This window comes from Pantherophis guttatus, chromosome 1, assembly GCF_059756535.1.
Source record: "Pantherophis guttatus breed Tessera chromosome 1, ASM5975653v1, whole genome shotgun sequence".
Taxonomy (NCBI): Eukaryota; Metazoa; Chordata; class Lepidosauria; order Squamata; family Colubridae; genus Pantherophis; species Pantherophis guttatus.
In genome coordinates this window covers 161,757,450-161,774,782 of record NC_142063.1, presented here as the reverse complement: position 1 = coordinate 161,774,782, position 17,333 = coordinate 161,757,450, and the positions used below count along the sequence as shown (strand labels likewise).

The following is a 17,333-nucleotide window of genomic DNA, read 5'->3' as shown; positions in this document are numbered from 1 at the left end:
CCGTGTGCCATCTCTGCTGGTCCACCAAGCTGGAAAGATTGGAGACCACTGGTTTAGAGAACAGTTCTTTCACTTCAGGCTTAAACAAAGGCTGATCCATTCCATTCAGCAACTAGGTGGGAAGCTTAAAGATTTCATACCATGCTACTTTATGCATGTGACTCTTTCCCTTTCCTTACCAATTGATTCTTTATATATATTAAAGTCTAGTATTATTATCGACAACAATATATCTGCTACTTTTGCATGCAGAACAAATAGAAGTGACCTGAAATGTGAAAACGGCAAGAACTATTAAAAACAGAACCCACCAAAATACTATATGTAGTTGTTTTAAAAATGCATTGCTTTTTTACTATCTGCTCTTCAAGTATCACACTTAGATTTTCTATCATGCTGGGAAGCACAAGATTTGAAATTTGCTCCATCCATTGACCTGGACTTTCCCATAAGGAATTTACTTTTGTGTTATCTTTTACTGTTCATTCTTTGTCCCAGATCAATATATAGTCAAAACAAAGCTTCTATTCATTGCTTTGGATTTGTGAGTATTTGTTTTTGTGTGTGACTAAATGCTATCAGCAAAGAAACTTTCCAGGTTCACAAAGTTCATGCTTACTGAAATTTGGTAAAGATTTCATATGTTAACTATTTCTTCCCGAATTTTTTTCTTAATTATTTCCTTCAGTTTCTTTTGCATGCATTATCTACAATGCAATGCTTCTCTTCTCAGCCTTGAGATGTCTTATGGAACTGAAATAGACAAAACATTCACAGATGTAGACCAATATTCTTTGCTGACGCTGCTAATTCTTATGGATTTGCATTGACGTTTTGTACATTTCCTGTATTTAAGACATGTAGAAGTAAATGTTATTCATATATATTTGAATAATATAAATGTAGTTTATTTATATTTGATAAATACAGCATAGAGTATACAATTTTGATACACCTTATGCTCAGTTTTAAGTTATGAGCAAAGCGTGGTACTTTAGTATTGACTAAAAGCAAGGGAAAAAACAAAAAAAATAAATACTAACACTGAGTTTATTGGCTAGCTTTTTGAAGTTTAATGAAAAACTACATTTTCTCAAGGTTCAATGTCTCTGTGATGGCTCAGCAGCTAAAGAGAGCTGGAGAGCTGACAGCCCAGGTTCGAGACCCGCACAATGGGGTGAGCTCCCGTTATTTGCCCCAGCTCCTGCCCACCTAATAGTTCAAAAGCATGCAAATGCGAATAGAATAGAAAATGGAATGGAACGGAACGGAACAGAACAGAATAACAGAGCTGAAACTTGGACGGGACCTCGGAGGTCCAATCCCGTTTAGGCAGGAAACCCTATACTATTTCAGACAAATGGTTGTCCAATCTCTTCTTAAAAACGTGCAATGTTGGAGCATTTACAGTTTCTGCAGGCAAGTTGTTCCACTGATTAATTGTTCTAACTGTCAGGAAATTTCTCCTTATTTCTAGGTTTCTTCTCTCCTTGATTAATTTCCACCCATTGCTTCTTGTCCTGCCCTCAGGTGCTTTGGAGAATAGAATATCTAATAGAGTAGATTAATAGATACTATTTCAATGGGAAGGTAAAAGAGTTCTGTGTGCCTTTGGTGTATAGCCATGCTGGCCACATGACATGACCATGAAAGGGGTTCCTCAGCTAAGAAATGGAGATGAGCACCATGCCCTAGAGTTGCACATAAGTGACAGGGAAACCTTTACCTTTTTACCAATGTCCTCAATTATCTCTTATTGGAATCTTCCCCACTTATTCAAGATTTTCAGGACTTTGAAAACAGAGGCCTCTCATCTGTCTTGGTTCTAAAAGATCAGTGTGACAAAAATTTGTAAAACAAGATGTTTGATCATTGAAACGCATATTTCAAATTTATAGAATTGCATATAAACAATGAGTCCGAGTAATTATGAACTGAGTTACAAATATTCACAATAAAATGCATACATAATTTTCGTTTGATCTTTGTGAGAAGAGTGATATGGAAATGTGTTAAGTAGCTAAGCTTACACAATCGCAATGTTTTATATAACATTGTTATTCCTTTTGATGTAATGTCTTTTTATTTATTTATTTTAATCTCACGAAAACAATTCAAATCATTTTGGAGTTGGACAGCCCAGAAAACTGATAAACAGACTTTATACTTGAAATCAATGAATAATATAAATTTCAGGTAGTGCAGAAAGCGAAAGGTAAATGTGTTTTAGTTCCTTTATTTGATCAAGAAATATGAGTTAGACTTACTGGAGCTGAAGTGACCACCATGTTTCATCTATTGCTTTGATCGATGTGTTTATGACACAGGAAATTACATATAAAGTAATTAAAGAATGTCAATAATATTATGATTAAATGAGAGGCCAGGCACTAAAATGACTGGTCTGGTAAGTCTATGTCTGGCACAGGCTTTATGTCATTGACAGAAAGTCACATATCAGAGCCAAAGATGATCTTATTCAGGAGTCCTGGGGCAACTGTCATCCCAAGCTGCTGTTATGGGGGGATTGTAACTAAGGAGTTTCCCAGGTCCCTGAGTTGTGGGATTCTTTTTACCCTAAAACCGTAATTTTCCCTTGCACAAACCAATTCATCATCATATTAACAGGTTAACCGAGTTGGACTGGACCTTGCAGGTCATCTAGTCCAACCCGCTGCCCAACCAGGAGACCCTACTAGTTCCTTGCTTCCAATGCTTCCCATCTGTTGACTTTCATGATGCCCATATAGATGCCAGAAAACAGAAGAATACTGAAAATAAACTCTCATACGATAGTCATCTTTTTTTTGCAGTTGACAAAACATCAACCTACTGAGCAGACGTCTGTCTGCATGTTTATATTCAATGACTCTGTCGCAGCTTGTGGTTTCAAAAATATGTTCCTGCTGTTACCCTTCAGCGTCTGAGAGTGTTTTATCTCCAAATGGAACAAACTGGACTTAACAGCCTTAGCTAAGCATAACTATGAGTGGGAGGAAGGGAAAAGGAATGATAGTCCTAGGTCTTTGTTTCTGGATGAGAGCCAGACCATCTGCTTAATCCAGGATCATATTAGCCAACAACTTCCTTTTTACCCAGTAGTTGCTAGTAACGTGCCCTAACAGGAATGAGGTCTGGGAGAAGTATTATCTTCTTTCTTCATGGCACAGTTTCATGAAAAATTGCCATTTTTCAGGGTACAGTTGGGGGAGGGGGGAAGCAGGAGATTTATTTGCAATAGGTATATGAAGAGAACAAAAAGCTAAACCTCCCCCACCCCACACACACATACCTGGCATTACAACCCCCATCCTGGATTTCTCTCAGTTGCAAATGTTTTTTTTTCTCCATTTTTTTTTAGGAAAGCCTGGGTTTTTTTTCCCCTAATTTATTTTATTTATTTATTTTAATTTTATTTCCAATTTATATACTGCCCTTCTCCCTGAGGACTCAGGGCGGTGTACAGCAAGAATTAAGAACATGAAATACAAATATTAAAAAACAATTAAAATATATATAAATTTGGCCCAAAAATTAAAAATCACAAACCAATTAAAACATTTAAAAATTTCTTCTTAAGCCAATATTTTGGCCTAGTTCCTTCTATGAACATGAGCAGTAATAGCATTAAGATTCCTGCCCATCCTTGGGAGGCAGGAGCAGACAGCAAAACCAGAGATTTCCAGGTCCAAGTATATGCATGCTTTGTCTGGATTTTAAACATTAAAAAGATATCCTGGATTTTCTTGTTTTGGGGTGGGGGGAAACAGGCAGAAACTCTGTTTATCCCCCAAAAGACAAACTCTTCTGATAAATGGGAAGGAAGGGCTGGAAACCACAGAACCTTGTAGGGATTTTATAGCAGTAGCCCAGATCCGAGGCTGGCAAAAAACCCCATTGCTGGAGAAAGTCTCAAGATCAATTTACACTCCTTGTTTGGGGGAAAAAGGGAGGTGGCTAAGGAGAGAAGACAGTCTGAAATTAGTCAGAAGGGCTGCTCATCCTGCCTCCCACATACTGAAACGCCTCTTACAGAGAAAGTGCTTTCCTGGAAGAGAGAGGTGCAAAATAATTTCACAGGAAGATCATCAACGTGCTTTGAACCGGAAGCTCTGCTGTTGATCTTTGCCAGGCGAACTCCTTGGGATCCCAAGGTTTTCTGCACAGCATAAAGGAGCAACTTCAGAGCAGTGTGTTCAGATTCCCCACTCCCTCTTCACTGCCAGCTTGTCGATTGAAAAGTCTGGTAATAAGATCAGATTATATTCCTCTCCTTGTCTTTTCTCTCCCCGTCCCCTCCACCCCACCCCAGGCCCTGCCTTCTGGAAGAAACAAATACCGAAAGTCTTCCTGGAATCTTGTGATAACTTTTGGGACGTTTTTCAGCTCTGCAAGCAATTTGGTGGTAAGACAATAGCAATGTTCTTTTCATGTTATTTCCCTGGCTGGGTATGCATTGTTGCCAGATGAGTGTCAGATGTTAGATTTATTGATGTTGTCGAAGTCTACTTTTGTGTACTGGGAACAAAATTAAAACGGCAGTGTAATTTAGCTGGAAGGATACCTGAGCAATGACAGTGAGTATTGCCTTCACAGACCCAAACTTTTAAAGCAACTACATGCAAACAGTTGGCAATGTAAACAGGCATATTTTCTATAGAGAGCATGGGGAAAAATAAATCTTTTCATCATTTTCCTTTGACTTGTTAACAACTAAAATACTGTGTTTTCCACCATGTAATACCTTCTCTCTCAAACTGTCAAGTACATTTCATTGAACTCTATGATAATTATACCTAAGAGAATTGCAACATAAAACCTACTTGGAGGTTTGGAGTATTTATTTTCTTGGCTCTGCACATCCACAATTGTCTGCAACATCATTTACAACAGATTTCCTTGGGATTCCCTCTTGTGTATGTGAATGCAGAATTCCATCCCAAGTTAAAGATATTATATTATGAACAACTTATGTACTGAAGAAGCTGTTTCAAAGCAATCTACAAAGGAAAGCTATTTATTCACATACATATATGCGTGAAAGGGAACCAAGGAAGAATGCAACAGTTAATCAGCCACTATTTTCATGAAACAAGTTTTAGTACAATTGGTGATAAGTTTTGTCTATGCCATTTGAAAAGAAAGCTGGTGATAAATAAAAATTTCTCTATTAAACTGGAGGGGAAAGAGTAGGTTTTATGTTGCAATTCTCTTAGGTATAATTATCATAGAGTTCAATGAAATGTACTTGACAGTTTGAGAGAGAAAGTATTACATGGTGGAAAACACAGTATTTTAGTTGTTAACAAGTCGAAGGAAAAGGGAAGAGATGATGTCTATACTGAAAGATGATTTATCAGGCACATATTAGGAAGTTGGTCTTGACTGATAAAACTCAAAAGGGCTTAGGTTTCTATGAAGCCATCTCTTCCATTTCACACCTGTCCAGTTGATATGATTGGCAGAAGAAGCTCTGTTGCTTCTGAGGTTAGAGACTTGTTCTTTTAGCATGCAAGAGAAGATCTTGTCCTGATTGCTCCTAGATACAGAAGACCCTACTACTCCCTTGGGAGCTGTGTTTGCCTTTCTTAGTATTTGGAGTCCTGTATAGGTATATCTTTTTGCTAAGCTTGGAATTGTTAGATCATTTTATTCCTTGCTGTTATAATTGCTACTAATGTTTAACTTTAATCTATAATCTTAACTGTTTTTATATATTACTTTTGTCTTAAATTGGGTTTGATGCCTTGAATGCTTCAGACCCAGAAGAGAAAGTAATTATAGAACTCTAATAAATAAAAGTAAACATGTCTTCCCACTAGCCAAAAGGTTGCTATCTCATTTAATCCGCCATTGATTTTGAATCCCTTCAGATTAATAGCCTTGAATTTACTTATTAGAAATATAGAGTTGCTTTTCTGCCTAGCATCCTCCTCCTCTCATTATCTTCCTCCTCCCTCCTATTATCTCTGGGAAGAATCAAAAGTCAGTTTGGCATTGTGGTGAAGGTACTGGTCCAGAAACCAGGACACTAGTACTGAGTACAGTACTAGTTCCACTTTAGGCATGAAAGCCAGCTGGGTGATTTTGGGCCAGTCCTTCTCTCTCATCCCAACCCACCTGATCGGATTGCTGTTGTGAGCAAAATAGGAGGATGGAGTATTATTAATATTAACTCCCACCTTGAGTTATTTGTAAGAATGATAAAGGCAAGATAAAAACAAAACATACTGTAAATAATTAAAAGAAATAAAATTAGGACAGCTTGGGGATGTGCCTAGGAAGGAAAAAAGCTGATGCAGGTATTTAAATCATGTAAATCATTTGCATAATGATATTACACACATACATGGATGCCCATTAAGTTACTCCTAAATTTTAACATGTATGACATATGAAAGTTGCTTTTGCAAACAACCTTGACATAGCATGCAATAAATATCCTTTGGGTAACAAATTTCCTTTATTTGATTAAAAAAAAGGATTTCCTTTGGTTCAAAGAGTTATTCTCAGTAGTTGTTTATTTTTTTTTAAAGGAAGGTCTAAGAAATGCGAATCTTTGAAGCTCTAAAGATGTCACGCACATAGGCAACATGAGCTATGCAATTTCCTGTGACATTTCTACACAAAATAGAAAGTATATAGAATTATAATATGATTCATTCAAATCTAAAGCTAATTCCCACTCTGGGTTTTCTCTAACTCATTCTAGAGTTTGATTTAAAATTGCCAGCAGAGCTCTCTTTTATAATTGTCTATGGTATCCTGTCAAAACCTCTCTTAGAATCAACATCTGCACACAATTTTCCTAACTTCTTTAGAAAGATCATATTCATTTAAAACTTTATCTCTCTAGAGAAATGAAACACCTGTACAAATACTGCTTTCCAGAATTCAAATATTTGTCCTGCACTGAAATAAAAACTCCCTAAAGAATGCTGCTGATTTTAAAATCAGTCTAATATTTAACCAGTATTAAGGCAAGATGCATTACTAGCCAAATCACATTTTAAATCAAAGACTGTTTTATTTTCTGCAGACTAGGGTAATTCCTACTGGAAAATGTAGTGATATGTTATCTATGTGATTGGGTCACCACTGATAAGCCTTATTGTTTCACAAAATAAAGATAGTTTCATATTACTAATTAGTTACTTTTTCATGTGCCATTATACATTATCCTGTGTCATAATACGGTGCTTAGCTATGGAGACATTGAGTATCGTAGAAATTTATATGAAACTATAGTTTTTGGTTTAACGATAGACCTATCAATATAACATTGATATAGATATGAATGTAGATATAGATACAGATATAGATACAGATATAGATGTAGATGTAGATGTAGATGTAGATATAGAAAGGCCTATAGCTTGGCTTAACGATAGACCTCTGTCCGGAGTGATTGCTGTCATATGGGTACATTATTATTTGTCATATTTGACTGAGACAGTCCTGATTAAAATAGAAAGAAGTTTCAGGTTTAGGTTCCTCAGTGAGCTAAACCGGAAGTGTTTGTTTTTAAAACTCTGAATCTGTGTGAACCTCTCAAAGAGATCAACCAGACCTCTTTACTTGAAAGTCAGTAATACCGTTGAATTTAAGGATACTTTTTTTAATAGACATGGCTGGTAGTGTGTGAAGTGAATTCCTGATAGCTTGTGCTTCTGTGCTCCTGCCTTCGTATATATAGGTTTGGGGTATGGCACAAAATACAGAAAGAGTTGGATAACTGGAAAAAACTACAACTGTCTTTGCTGGGAAGGATAGCTGCTGTAAAAATGAATATTTTACCAAAATTTCTATTTCTTTTTCAAATGATACCTATACTTAAAAAAGATGAGAACTTGAAGGAATGGCAGAAGGGCATAAATAAGTTTGTGTGGGCAGGGAAGAAACCACGAGTCAAACAAAAGATATTGCAAGATACTAGAGAAAGAGGTGGTCTTAAGATGCCCAATTTAAGATTGTATTATGAAGCTGCTGCCCTCTCAGCAATCACAGATTGGATAAACTTAACGGAGGAAAAGATATTGAATATTGAAGGATATGGTTTGGTTTATGGCTGGCATGCTTACTTAGTGTATGATAAGAAAGTAGATAAGACTTTTAAAAGTCATATATTAAGAAATGCTCTATTGCGTGTCTGGAAAAAGTATACATATAAACTAAATGATAGGTTACCAATATGGACAGTACCCAGACACGCGATAGAGAACATAAATTTAGAGCAAAAGTAAGATAAGATTACATATAAGGAACTCCTTTATAAGGAAGGAGTCAGACTACAGTTAAAATCCATGGAACAACTAAAAGAAGAAGGGATTATTAAGACTTGGTTTCAATATGGACAGCTGCTGGCCAGATGGAGAGAAGATCAAAAAATTGGTATTTTGCAGCAGGATGAGAATTTGATAAAGCAAATAAGAGATGAAGGTCAAATGCACATAAAAAGGTTGTACAATGCATTATTGGAAATAGATTCAGAAACAGACTTAGTCAAGGATTGTATGATAAAATGGGCACAAAATGTAGGTGAACCAATAATGATGGAAACATGGGAAAAGATATGGGTTAGAAATGTAAGATTTACACAAGCACAAAATTTAAGGGAGAATTTTTACAAAATGTTTTATAGATGGCATTTAGACCCAAAAAAACTAGCTTGTATGTATCCAAATTTACAACCCAAGTGTTGGCGATGTGAGTGTGAAGATGCTACATATTTTCATATATGGTGGACATGTAAAAAGATTAAGGCTTTTTGGATAAAAATATGGTGGATTATTCAAAATATTTTGAAGAAAAAAATTAAATTTACACCACAGTTTTTTCTGTTGGGAATAGTTACGGATTGTACTGTAATAGAGACTAAGCTGGTTTTGAACTTAATAACAGCTGCCAGGTTACTGGTGGCACAGTACTGGAAGAAGGAAGATCCACCTACTATTGAGGAATGGACATTAAAAGTTGTGCATTTGGCGGAAATGGCAAAAATTTCATCATACCTTAAAGACCATTCAAATGAGAGATATATATTGGAATGGAGAAAATGGATTGATTATATACAGAAGAAGTATCTGAATAAGAAGATTCATATAGCTTATGAATGAAATAATATTAAGTAGTTTATGTTTGTTTTTTCTGAGTTATAAGGAGTTAAGGACCTAGGGAGAACATGAAATGTAATAATTTGTTAGCACATTTTAGTTCTTGGTTTGTGAATGCTATACCCTGTGCTCGTTCTGGGAAGTCTAGGGAGGGGGGTGGGGGGAGGGAGGGGAAGGGAGGGTGGGAAGGGGAGGGGGGGTTGAGGGGGGGTGAAAATGTTTGTATTTTTCATAAAACTTTTCAATAAAAAAAAAGATATAGATACGAATGTAGATATAGATACAGATATAGATACAGATATAGATGTAGATGTAGATGTAGATATAGAAAGGCCTATAGCTTGGCTTAACGATAGACCTCTGTCCGGAGTGATTGCTGTCATATGGGTACATTATTACTTGTCATATTTGACTGAGACAGTCCTGATTAAAATAGAAAGAAGTTTCAGGTTTAGGTTCCTCAGTGAGCTAAACCGGAAGTGTTTGTTTTTAAAACTCTGAATCTGTGTGAACCTCTCAAAGAGATCAACCAGACCTCTTTACTTGAAAGTCAGTAATACCGTTGAATTTAAGGATACTTTTTTTAATAGACATGGCTGGTAGTGTGTGAAGTGAATTCCTGATAGCTTGTGCTTCTGTGCTCCTGCCTTCGTATATATAGGTTTGGGGTATACTGAGTTAAGTATATCTTCTAGTTCAATATTACTCTTTTTGATTGCCAGCAATTTTCTAACATTTTATGCAAGAGCTTTCCCATCCCTACTTGGATATGAAAATTAAAGCTTGAGTCTTCTGCAGCAAAGCGTCAAATTCTGCCATTCAACTTCCACTGAGTTCATTAGACATTTTGCTTGCATGTGGGCAAGGTATATACATCAAGGCATGAGCAAAAGTTTCACACACAAACAGACATAAATTGTGTTTAAATGCTAGTCAAAGATTGTGTCAAATGCACATGGGAATAGTGGGGAACAATCCCAATTTATATTCCGAGTTTGCATTCAGTTAGGTTATGTATAGGGTCGTCATAAGACTTATCTCTTGTGACTAATGAACACAACTATATTAAAAGACAGGGGACTTTTGCTAAACCACAGAAACATTTTTTCTAATAATAAAAGATTACCACTAAAGTTATGACATCTTTTCTTCTTTGACAGCTATCTTTGCAGACCTTTAAAAATCTTTCATTTAAATTGTATTCTTAATAACTTCAGACTTTTATCTCTTTTCGGTTTTTCATTCTATCCTTCCTGTTGTTCCACAGCCACAAAAGTGACTCATTCAAAGTGACAGCCCAGGAAATTGAACAGAAAAACATAAGGCTTTTGAAGCTCAAAATCAACCTAGAAACTTCTTTTTTTTTATTCTATCCATCAGGAACACGCATAGTTAAAATAACTAGGGATGTACATATGCAAACAAGTAAACAAAAATATTTTAAGGATCTGGGCAAAGCTGAAGAAAAGATTGCTACAGGTTTGAAAAAGCAAAATAACAAAGAAGTATTTATTGCTCTGTTCATGCATTCCTATATTGAATGTATCTGTAAATGTATCTATGAACTGTTGTAAATTGAGGACTACCTGTATTAATTCCTCCAGAATTTAGCACACTGTTCCAAAAGAGTGTTATAAAGGGGAGCCAGGCATGTATAATCCGATAAACCAGAACTATATTAACATTTGGGTGGTCTAGTTATTTATCTGTGCTTTCAGTTTTAAAAAAAATGGCAAAACTTGTGTTGTTTTATTATTCAAACTCAAACAACATTGATTCCTAGCAATTTTATTTTCTAAAGAGAACATGGATACAAATATGCTGAAATTCTACCATAAAAGATTTGGAAGATCGCTGCACAAATGCAGAAAGTGTTCAGGATTAAGATCTAAAACTGTGGCCTGCTTATTAAATATTTCTAAAGAGAGCAAGCATGTGGATAATGATTTTCCCAATTTGTTTTTAATAGAATAGAATAGAATAGAATAGAATAGAATAGAATAGAATAGAATAGAATAGAATAGAATAGAATAGAATAGAATAGAATAACAGAGTTGGAAGGGACCTTGGAGGTCTTCTAGTCCAACCCCCTGCCCAGGCAGGAAACCCTACACCACTTCAGACAAATGGTTATCCAACATCTTCTTAAACATTTCCAGTGTTGGAGCATTCACAACTTCTGTAGGCAAGTTGTTCCACTTATTAATTGTTCTAACTGTCAGGAAATTTCTCCTTAATTCTAAATTGCTTCTCTCCTTGATTAGTTTCCACCCATTCCTTCTTGTTCTACCCTCAGGTGCTTTGAAGAATAGTTTGACTCCCTCTTCTTTGTGGAAACCCCTGAGATATTGGAACACTGCTATCATGTCTCTCCTAGTACTTCTTTTCATTAAACTAGACATACCCAGTTCCTGCAACCGTTCTTCATATGTTTTAGCTTCCAGTCCCCTAATCATCTTTGTTGTTCTTCTCTGCACTCTTTCTAGAGTCTCAACATCTTTTTTACATTGTGGCGACCAAAACTGAATGCAATATTCCAAGTGTGACCTTACCAAGGCATTATAAAGTGGTATTAACACTTCATGTGATCTTGATTCTATCTCTCTGTTTCTGCAGCCCACAACTGTGTTGGCTTTTTTGGCAGCTGCTGCACACTACTGGCTCATATCTAAATGGTTGTCTACTAGGACTTCAAGATCCCTCTCACAGTTACTACTATTGAGCAAGGTAGCACATATACTGTACCTTTGCATAGATCAAGGCACAGTTCACAATACAATTTGATTTGGTATTCTTTATCTTGATTCTTTCCTTTGAAAATATTGGCAGTATGGTGATGATTTGTAAAAGCAAAGAACCCAAAAGCTACTTTGGATAGAGCTTGGTTTCATGTGAGCAAAGTCAGGGTCCTAATCTCCCATCTGACTCTTCCTCTCAATGCATTTTTTCCTCTCCTTATCTTATAGCAAGTCTTTATGCTGAAACTGCATAAATCATCTGCAAATAAGATTTGTGATCCAAAATAAAGCCAACAACCGTCTGTTAAGATTCTCAGTCATCCAGATCATGGTTTTTGTCTCACAGGCGCTTTTTCACAGGCCAGGAAAGGATATTATTTCTCATATCCTTTCTGGGTTCTGAAAGATTGTAAGAGCCACAGAGCACATTAATCTTAATTCAGTTGGAGATCTGAATACACAAGTCCTGTGTGCCTTCAGTTTTCCCTTTGTCAGTTTTTCAGCATTACCAGGTTGTATGCTTCATGTACCTAGTTATCTTCGAGACCGCCTGCTGCTACCGACGACCTCCCACCGACCTGTGCGCTCCCACAGAGAGGGCCTCCTCGGGGTGCCATCAGCCAAACAATGTAGGCTGGCGACCCCCAGGGGGAGGGCTTTCTCTGCGGGGGCACCTACCCTCTGGAATCAGCTGCCCCCTGAGATAAGGAGGATCCAAGACCTCGGTGCCTTCCGCCGTGCCCTTAAAACTTCCTTTTTTCAGCAAGCCGGGCTGGCTTAACATATTTCTTTTAATATTTTTTAATTCTTAATTGGTTTGTTATCTTAAATTGGGGCCAAATTAATATATATCCTTTTAATTGTTTTTAATGTTTGTATTGTATGTTTTTATCTGGCTGTATACCGCCCTGAGTCCCTCGGGAGAAGGTGCGGTATATAAATTCGAGATAAAATAAATAAAATAAAATAAATTTGAAGACAGAAAACTAAAACTAAAACTGGCTTCCGCTTTTGTTTTTATAAAGCACAAATTTGAAAAAGACATATGTTTTAAAATTACTCAGTGAAGGAATGTTGGCCCAAGTTTTATTTTTAACAATGGATTAATAAAACAAGGAAGAAGGGAGCTACAAAGAGTAATTAATCTTTGGAAGCTTCAGTCCCTGCTTCTGCATCTCCCAGATAGTGCAATAAATAGGTCAAGTATCTGAGATTGGGAAACAGATGGAAGATTTAAAACAAAACGTAGGTACTAGGTATACTGAAACAGGTAATTATAAATACTAATATTCAGGAATGTCCGTCCTCCCCCCCATTTCCTTTTGCTCCATTTCCCATAATAAGATTGCATTTAAAAGTGTTTGATTTATTACTCAGCTTTTACAGTCATTTATTTTTTTTAAAGAAAGAACCTTTCGATGAAACCTAGTTTCAGGTTGAATCTACTACTGCATTAATATTGCATAAGCACTTTACATTCTTTGCTGCTTACTAATGTCATATCATTATATACTACTGTCTTCTATGAGACAGGCTGATGATGATCTCTACAGTCCTTGTTTCCTAATCCTGAATCTCAAAGGGAATTTCTTGCAATACAGATTGAAGCCAGGATTTAATAGCAAACTACTGTTAAATAATAAGATATACCATTAATAATTGGCTTGAATTATTTCCAAATTTAAGTGTTTAGGAATGTTTGTTAAAGAATATTTCTTGTGGAAATTTGCCCTGACTCACTTGAAACCACGTAACAGATTTCTGTGAAATGGGAAAGGATTTTACATTACACTAGTTCAGTCTGGCTTGTGCGGTCTAGATATTTGATCAAAACATTGATTTTGTGACTAGACTAGATTTTCAGGAACCAATGAGCAGATTTAAGATAATAAAACTTTTGAAGGAAAAAAAAAGAAACAAAATAGCAATATTTTCATAAAAGTCAATATTATAATTTCACTGGGGGCAATCCTGCCATTGATGGTGATTTACCTTCCTCTTCTGGAGCTATTCCTCCCTGTGCCCCTGTGTTCTCCAACGTGTGGAACAGATTTTGAAGGCATACTTTCAAGAAGAAAGGACCAAAAAAAAAGTAGCTTTTGGTGTAATTTCACTCTAGGCTTTGTCAAAAACAATTTCATCTACACATTAACAGTCTACAGATTTGCAGATAGTGCATTTCAAATAACCTTTCAAAATCTCCATGTTCTGCCACCAAACAATGAAGAGTTCTGTAAATAATAGAGAAAACCCATTCAACATGATAATTTGATCAAAGCTGGGCAAAAATAAGTGTTATTGAACATACAAAAGTTGCATTTAGTGAGATGGGCAGTTATATAAATGTGATTAATAAATGTATAATTTGTGTTATTATGGGTAATATGTTATTGAACATAATAACATACTAGTATTGAAGTTCCAAAGACATAAAAATCTTAGTATTCTGCAAATTCTAGCAAATTTGCAAAAATATCCAAATTTTAAAAAAGGATACTCTCAGTCTCAATCTAATAACCAATATCATTGGATTCCTTGAAAAAAAGAAATGTTCTGTTTCTCTCCTTCCAAATTGGACTTTTTTTTTATTTTAGAAAATGTATTCATAGAGCATATCAGTATCTCAGAAATGTTTATGTTAATTCTAAACTTTTTTCATTATTAAATAGATAGTTTTGTTTTGATTTTTGTTTAAGCATACAGGAGACAGACAGATAGTCTCTCCATTATTTAAATATAATTATTTCTTGTCTCTTGAAGTATGGCCAAGGTTACAGATACAGGTTTCATGAGGACAAATGGAGCACTAGGAAAAATAATCCTGGTTAAAGATAAGCATTTTTTCCTGCTGATAGAGGGGGAAAAGGAGAGAAAATGAGCAGAGACTTATCTTTACATACTTTTGTGGAACAGATTGAATGTGGTTTCTGAAGTATTAATACCATATGAAAGTATGTCAGATTCCTAGGCAAAACATATTTTAAGTCGGAGACTTTCACAGACCTCTAGAGCAGGGGTCCTCAACCCCTGGTCAAGTGCTGGGCCACGGTCCATTGGGAATCAGGCCATGTAAATGGCAGTTGGGTGCATGAAGCTGCATTTGTGCAAGTAGTGCATGTGTGCAAAACAATCCCCCCCCCGGTTGCCACCACCACTGGTCCACAGAGCAGAAAAGGTTGGAGATCTCTGCTCTTGATATTCCTAATGTGTTATCCTTATTTGATTATTTATTTATTCATTACATTTATGTACCACCCATCTCATCTAGAGATGATCATGAGATAGGACTAATTTTGGTATAGTGAGCTTTCCCGGTCACTAGCCTGGTTGTTGCATTCTGGACCAATTGGAGGTTTTGAGTCATTTTCAAAAGCAACCCACATCAAGCATGTTGCAGTAGTGATCAAGATGAATTCCTATCACAACAGCTTCCTTGCCCATGGGTATGATAGTCCTTTTGTTGTCATTGATTGATTAATTGACTGACTGACTGACTGTATGCCAGTGTCAGTGTCAGCTCTAGCAACCGCATAGATAGATCTTCTCCAGGTTTGTCTTTCCTAATCTGACCTTTCACATCTTCCTGGATGGAAGCAATGGTGTACTCATTATTATTGTAATTGCCAAGTAAGTGTAATCATCTTGCTGCTGGTTGTCCTCTTCTTGTCTTTCCTTCCACTTTTTCTAGTGTCATGGATTTATTCAGAGAGTTATGTTTTCACAGAACATGTCCAAAATAGGATCCTTTGTGCCTCAAGTGAGAATTCTGAATTGACTTGTTTGTTGATTCATTTGTTTCTTATAGCTGCTGTCTATGGTATTCTATGGAGTCTTTTCCAACACCAAGTCTAAAAGCCTCAATGCTCCTTCTGTTCTGCTTCTTTCTTTTTGACAGAACCTCACATTGCCTGCAAAATTCTGATCTTTGCAAATATAGAGGCATCCCTGAATCTTTTCTCAGGTCTATTCTATCAAGTGCTAGTCTGGGCTATATTTCATAACAGCTGATTCATTTATACTTTATAGTTGATCCTAAAAAGCAGAAGCTGTCCATCCTGTCTTCATTGCCAATTAAGATGTATATGGCCACCCATCTTAAGCAAATCTGGTGGCTTACAATAAGCATAAAACTAATAAATAATCATAAAGACAATGGTAAGTCTGGTTGTTGTACCTGTTATCATTAATTTGGTGTTTTTTGCATTTAATCTTAATCTTATTTTTTTCCTTAAATTGTGGTCCTTATACAGCCCTTAACTGGTATTAAATAAATATAAGTCCCCCTTTATTCAGGGGAGATGTAAATGTATTAAAATGTATTAAATAATAGATTACATTATACATTACTTTGGATGGAAGGGACTGCAGGAACTTAAAACATAGGTGAAATAGGAATTAGCAGTGGGGCGAGGAAATTTCATGCCAATATAATGCTTTGCCAATTCCAGGATTAATAGAGAGCGCCCAGAATGCATAATTCACCATGAATTGGCAACAATCAATCAGGCCAAATATAAGAAAAAATAGAGAAACTGATGCTAATTCAACCCGTTTAATTTGTTAGGATTTATCTCATTTGATTAAACTCCAAAACCCATTTCTTTAGACTCAGTATTCTTCAGGATAAGCAGGGGCAAGCTTTTCAACTTCTCCTCAGGGTGAACCATATTTTTGAGTTACGCTTCAATAACTCTGGTGCTCAGGCCTATGCATTAACACAGGCATCATAATAAGTAAGCCTTTGTATCCAGGCCCTTTTTTCTCTTTGCCTTCTGGATGATGATGTGAATTGAACTGTAACACCTATAAAACCTTTTTTCCTTGGCAGTGGAAGGAAGGATGTTTCAAAGCTCTCTTGTTCCTTGTCTTCTGTACTAAAGTTTATTTATTTTTGCTTGTTTAGAAAAGATGAATGGAAGGAGGATCAATATGTTTGTAACTGCCACCTTGTATCTTCTCTCCCAATTTGTCCTTTGCGATGGGACTGCAGCTTCAGAGAATGAGGAATATGCAGAGATTATTGGTAAGTGCTCTTTTATTTATTCTCACAAAGCTACAGTACAGAGAAATAAAATGTCCTGGTTTAACAGGCCGTATTTAATGCAATTCCTAATTGTGGTATGCATTTTCAAGATGAATGGGTAATAATATTTTCAGTCCTGATTGAATTCCACTGGTTATCATTCATGAGCCTGTTCTGTCTTAATTTGCAATTAGTCTGCAATTTCATCCATTCATATGTATGATTTCGAATGTACTTTTCACAAAATACCCTTTTAGCAGCAAACCTAATTTCAAAGCATATTTTATCTAAACTAAAAGTATAAATTAATTACGGCAATTTATTTGAGGTCTGAAATTCAAAGATAATGTAAATACAGAAGAAATGTTTTAAAAAGGTAATGTAGTTAAAAACAAAAGAGTTTCCATCTTTGGCATTAATCCCCCTCACTATTGCAATATTTTAATAACCCAGACAGTT

The 17,333-nt window shown here is 36.0% G+C and overlaps 1 protein-coding gene across 6 annotated transcripts in view; it reads left to right on the top strand.

Annotated features, from left to right (window-relative positions):
* The first annotated feature begins 3,858 nt into the window (after positions 1–3,858).
* Positions 3,859–17,333, top strand: part of TFPI (tissue factor pathway inhibitor) — a 38,919-nt gene continuing 25,444 nt past the window's right edge. For 2 of the 6 annotated variants that reach the window (XM_060688060.2, XM_087882084.1), the window contains exons 1-3: positions 3,984–4,405; positions 11,730–11,840; positions 16,755–16,874. In XM_060688060.2, coding sequence (XP_060544043.2) covers positions 16,760–16,874 — 115 coding nt within the window. In that variant the 5' untranslated portion in view covers positions 3,984–4,405; positions 11,730–11,840; positions 16,755–16,759. Of the gene's footprint in view, positions 4,406–11,729; positions 11,841–16,754; positions 16,875–17,333 lie in introns of all 6 variants that reach the window. The other 4 variants (XM_087882083.1, XM_034429155.3, XM_034429165.3 and 1 more) reach the window with 4 other exon arrangements.